The 6000-nt window shown below is 36.1% G+C and overlaps 1 protein-coding gene across 1 annotated transcript; it reads left to right on the top strand.

Annotated features, from left to right (window-relative positions):
• On the top strand, positions 1 to 2670 carry LOC311067868 (uncharacterized protein; the record flags this gene model as incomplete). Its single annotated transcript, XM_084090016.1, has 9 exons — positions 1 to 94; positions 208 to 342; positions 480 to 610; positions 735 to 871; positions 961 to 1054; positions 1193 to 1528; positions 1616 to 1787; positions 2038 to 2162; positions 2338 to 2670. The coding sequence occupies 9 exons, from the start codon at positions 1 to 3 to the stop codon at positions 2668 to 2670; spliced, it is 1557 nt and encodes a 518-aa protein (XP_083946142.1).
• Positions 2671 to 6000: the final 3330 nt, after the last annotated feature.

Genomic DNA, 6000 nt, shown 5'->3' with positions numbered 1-6000 from the left:
ATGCTGGTCCAGGTCAAGTACAGCGAACAGCAGAAGTATGTGAAGCTGGATTGTATTGAAGGACGGTTTGACTTCATGCTATTTCATCTAAAAGGTATGTTTTATTTTACTTGATTAAAATATGGTAGTCTATATTTTATACAAATGTTGTATACAGATTTCTTTACATGTGAAGTACATTCAGTTTTATCTTCTCATCTTTTTCAGTCATCGAGAGATTTTGCTTGCCTCCAGATGCAAAAGTTATATACAAGGATGCAACGGGGACAGAAGTCGATGCTGAAATTTTCAGTGACCTCGTTGGACAAGGCAATGTGGTGCTGACTGTTTTCTCAAATGATGGTAAGTTTATTGAATTTGAAAGGAAGGTATCATCAAGCACTCATAATAAATAAATAAATATATGATAAATGAGCTATTTCATGTTTCTGATCCTTGTGCTGGTCATCAAAATATTTTAATATTTTCTAATTCTTCAGAATTTTCAGACTACTCTTCCATATCTGAGACATCTGAATCAAGCAGCTCAAGTGCATCAACTGTAATCTTAGATGAGGTCCCTAACAAAAGACAAAGAAATGAGTATACATCTGCACTGTCTGCTAAACAGGTTAGCACAAAGCTTAGTAATTAGTGGCAGAATTTTCATTTCTGTGTGAACTATCCCTCTTAACACTTTCTCCCCTATGAGTTTCTAAAAAATTGTGAATCACCATTCTCTTGTTTTTTATTAGTTGGTTGAAGATGTGCTAAAATTCAAGTCTGGTGGTGAGGCAGTACTGCAGGAGTATCTAGAAACAGAAACTCTTACAGATGCCACAAGAAGACACATGATTAATATTCTGGTGTCTCACATGATTGATACACACGGGTATTTGTTTTAGCATATTTTTCTTTTTTTGACAATGACTGCATTGTCATTGTGTAAATTACGATAACTAATTTGATACTTTCTCTTAGACAACTCCCTACTAAATCAGTCAGAGAACAGTATGCCCATGGCATCGTGATGCTGTTCCCTTCCCTCAGAGATCCATATTCTAAGAAAGGCTACGTAAGTCATTGTTATTGTTTGCATGGCACTTTAATTCATACTTGTAATATTATTACACAGGCTGTTTCTATGACATTAAAATGTAAATGTTTGATATTTTAGTCTGTACATGATAAAGGATTAAAAAGTCTATTTCAGGAACACTTCTATGATGCTGCAAGCAACACAGGATACATCGCCTGGCGTATGAAAACAGTCCACAGGAAGATTCGTCGAGGATCTGTGCTACCAGACAGCCCTCTTGATGTTTCTCCAGGAGGCCCTAAATGCCAAAGGGTTACTAATTTTGAAGATCAACTTGATGGGGATGCTTGCAAAGAGGCCATGTCTTTGCTCAACCATGCCACAGACAAGTCACAAATTTTCCAGAAGATGAGACAGACCTTTCAGCATCGCCAGAAGCTTGTTAAAGATCCAGGCTCTAGTGTTGATATTCTCTCCACCTTCCCAAGATTCCTGGATACAAAGGGGCTGGTAAGTTTGGTAACAGGCTGGTAACATGTTTTCAGTGGCATGCAATTTGAGAGTATTGTTTATAGTTTAATGTCTTCTTTCTTAAAGGTGGATCAGGACTTCACTCTCCTATTTGATGCCGAGATATCCACCAGGCTGCTTCAGAAGTGGGACACGTTCTTCAGGCCAAATGTCATAAAAGAAGCCAAGCGTCTATCATCGACAGCAGAGTTGAGTCAGTTGTTGCTGTCAGCAGAAGGTGATCTTGACGAGGCAAGAGGTAAGTTGTATTTGATTTAATTGTTTTGGAGCATTTGCTAAATTTGCATTTATAGTTAAAAATATGAGCAACATCACAACCTATAAGACGGGTGTTTTCCAGATTAATTTTTTTTAATCTGGAAAACAAATTTCAGGCTAAACATGAACAAAACAGATGAATGTTTAATATGCTCTCTGTTCTTAATCAAACTTAAAGTATTACATTATAAGTTTTCAGTTAATTAATTCATGTTAATCTTTGTCTTCAGTCTATGACCAGGAAATGGCATCCCTTCTGTTACTGATACATCTTCTTCCACCACCACCAGGAGGACTGAAGTCTCCAAAAATCAGTGCATGTGATGCTGTTGAAAGACTTGTAATCTTTCATAAGGTAGTGGCATTTTAAAGTGTTGTTGGTTGTTCAAAACATTAATGAGATTAAAAATCAAGTCTTGTAGGCATTCACATATTTCTGAGTCAACGTTTGAGCAATTATTTTATAATGTTGTTTTCTCTGTGATTGCACATTATGTTTGTCTAATGTTCTGTGTTCATTCTAACCCTAGTCATGCTGCAGTTTGGAGGAGCACCTCAGAAACAACCAGCATCAGCACCCGTACCTCCTTGCCGTTGGACGTCAGAGAAGCAAGATTGACAGCTTCTACATCACCTTGGATAAGCATCTCATCCCATGCCAGGCAAACCGCTCCCTTGGGGCTTTTGATGAACTTTTCAAGGCACATTTCGTGTTCAATTTGTCCTATGATAGTGCACTTGTGAGCTTTTACACTTTCCTGCAGACAACAGTGTATAACATTGATGTAGGGAAAATGAAGGAGTCACCCAGAGTCAAAGACTTGAGAGCCAGACTGCTTAACCAGACAGTAACCTTATCTTAAAGTCTGATTATTGTTGAGAGAATGCTGATCTGTTTTATTTGTCAGACACAGCACCACAGCAGTCAACAGTTGATTTCACATTTAAGAGGTGAACATAGTTACTATCCTGGATCTAAGTTCAAATTGATTTGTTCGCAGCAAGGTTGTAGGCATCAGTTCCAAACATATGCAGGTTTTCGTAAGCACCTTAATAATGTTCATAGCAATGTTCAGAGAATTGCTCAAACTTCAACTGTTGGATGTTCGAGTGAGCCAGTTGCAAGTTCTTCACGAGTAGATGCTTTAGAGAACCAAATAAATCCCCAGCATGAATCTCCTTGTTCCAGTGTTTCCTCTGAGAACAATGATTCTGAGTTTACTAAAGATTCAACTAAAGAAATGTGTGAATCCATTGTGGCAAAATTACAAGGAAGTGGAATTTCAAACAGTTTAGTGACCTCAATTGTAGGAGATTTAGAGGAACTTACAGATGCACTTCACACACAAGCAAAGCTTAACATGCTTTCTGCTTTACCTACAAGTGACCCTTACAAATCTGTGATAAACGAATCTTTTGAAAAATTAGAAAATCCATTCACAAATCTGAATACCGAATGGAAACGAAATGAGTACTTTAAAGAAAAATGGGGAGTGGTTGAACCAGTTGAGATAACACTTGGACTGAGATATGATAGCAGACTGAATCAGAAATCTGGTACTTATGACCAAGTACCAGTTAAAGATACTTTCATTTATGTGCCAATTTTAGAAAGTTTGAAATTCATGTGCAGAAATCCAGACATTTGTGATCTCCTAAGGAAAGACTGTAGATTAGAGACTGACACTTTTAAAGATTTTAGCGATGGTAGTTATTTTAAAACTCACCCTTTGTTTACAACCAAGAAACATGCATTACAAATCCAAATATACTATGACGATTTTGAAACTGCCAATCCCCTTGGCTCCAAACGTGTAATTCACAAAATTGGCTGTCTTTATTTTATTGTAAGAAACTTGCCCCCCAAATTTAACTCCGTTCTAATGAACATTCATTTGTTATCACTTTTTCACACACAGGATATAAGTAAGTACGGTTTTAATGTTATTCTAGAACCGTTGATAAATGATATAAAGATACTGGAAAGCCAAGGATTAAGTCTTCCATTTTCAGATGAGCAGATTTATGGCACCGTTGCACAGATCACTGGCGATAATCTAGGAATGCACTCAATTCTTGGTTTTAATGAGTCATTTAGTAGCCGTCATTTCTGTCGCCTTTGTTTAATTGAAAAGCAGGATACTCAAACAGTATACAGTGAGGATGATCCTAAGGTGGTCCTTCGTGGAAAAGAAATCTTTGAAATGCATTGCCAGTCTCTCCAGGAAAACCCACAATTGAGGTCACTGTATGGTTTGAAAAAAAATTCTACACTTAATACACTGAAGTATTTTCATGTTTGCAATAACTACTCATTCGATATAATGCATGATCTTCTAGAGGGTGTGGCTCAGTACGAAACTAAATTGCTTTTAGGATATCTCACACAAAACTTTATCTCTGAAGAGGACTTGCTTTCGAGGATTTATTCTTTTGATTACGGATTTTTAGAACGTAAAAACCGCCCCACAAAGGTTATTTTGGATAGTGCTGGTAATGGTGTTGGTTTAAATTCCATTCAGACATTATGTCTTGTGAAAAACCTGCCTCTTTTGTTTGGTGACATTGTTCCTCCAGGTCACAAACACTGGAGTTTGTTGTTATTGTTACTCCAAATAATGAACATTGTGTTTTCACCTTGTCTCACTTTAGGCATGACAGTTTATTTGAAGCACTTGATTGCTGACCACCACAAACTATTTAAGTACTTGTACCCACATAAAAATTTAATACCCAAGCATCATTTTATGATACATTACCCCTCTTCAATAAGGAAAATTGGCCCTTTATTATATATGTGGTCTATGAGGTTTGAGGCCAAACACAAGATGTTCAAAGATTTTTTTAAAAATTTCAAAAACATAACAAAATCGTTGGCTAAAAAGCATCAAATGGCCATTGCTTATCATTGGGAATCCTTGACCCTCAAACATAATGAGTTTGGTCCAATTAAATCATTTTCCCTACGAGATGAGAATGTGGTCAGCAATCATATCCTTGAAATGATCTTGTCAAAAGATGTCTTCTCAACCAGTTGGGTTAAAGTTGATGGTGTCGAATATAGAGCTGGACTTGTTGTTTGCAGTGCAATGGAAGATGAAATGCCAGTCTTTTGTCAAATAAGTGATGTACTTTTGGTTGACAACCTCATTTATCTATTGGTAAACAAACTATTTACAGAGAATTTTGATGAGCATCTTCATGCATTCAGAGTACTACGAAGTGAGGAAAGGTGTGTTATAAAAATGTCAGAGATTACATTTTGTAAGCCATTTGATATTCAAAACTCATACAGTGTTGCAGATGAACATTTGTATATCATACCTTCTTTTGTAATGTTTTAAATCGACTTAAAATTGCACTGCAAAAGAGAATTAAAAATAAACAAGTTGATGGAAATTATTTTGTCTGCTTGAGTTTATTTAACTATGTTTTGTAGATATTTTTTAACACTACAGATTGAAACTAACTAATAATTAATAAAACATGTAACTCTGAACAGTGTTGTTTTTCTGTATCCATTTGAGTGTTATTTTAACACTTTATAGAGTCAAAGAAGGAACTCTGGTATAGTGTTAAATGTTTAACTATTGTAAAAGTGTTAATTTAACTCTGGAAAGTGTGGAGCTATATAAACTCTCAAAAAGTGTTGAAATCAACTCTGTGAGAGTTAATTCAACACTGGACTTTTTGCTGTGTACCAGTTGAGGGCAAAATATATTCAAACTGTGTCTTTTCACACACCCTATGTTCCCAAACATTTATTTTGGTAAGTTAATTAGGGAATCTAAATTCTAAATCAGAAATCATCTTTAAACAATAGTTAGAGGCATATTTAATTTACTGTATTAGAAATGGGTCAAAAATTGACTGGCATGTTGTCATATTTAGGAGTTATATACAGTATATATGGATGGATGATGAGATAGATGGATGGATGACAAGTGTATGTAAACCTTTGACCCACTGATAGTCTATAAATAACAGCTGAAATAAAGTTTCTTAGCTAACTATGAAACGTTTGACCTCAGGGAGTACACGTATAACATCATGAAATGTGCTGAGTTGTGAAATGCCATGTCACTTAGCTATGAGAGGATGTTTCCTCAACTTTATAAACATGACCTTCACAGCTGTCTTTTACATAAGAGACTGCTGTCACTGAGTGGACTGGCTATTGATCACGAGGTCTG

The sequence above is a fragment of the Abramis brama genome (genome assembly GCF_963993115.1).
Source record: "Abramis brama genome assembly, chromosome: 17".
NCBI lineage: Eukaryota > Metazoa > Chordata > Actinopteri > Cypriniformes > Leuciscidae > Abramis > Abramis brama.
This window is presented reverse-complemented; position numbering and strand designations above follow the sequence as displayed.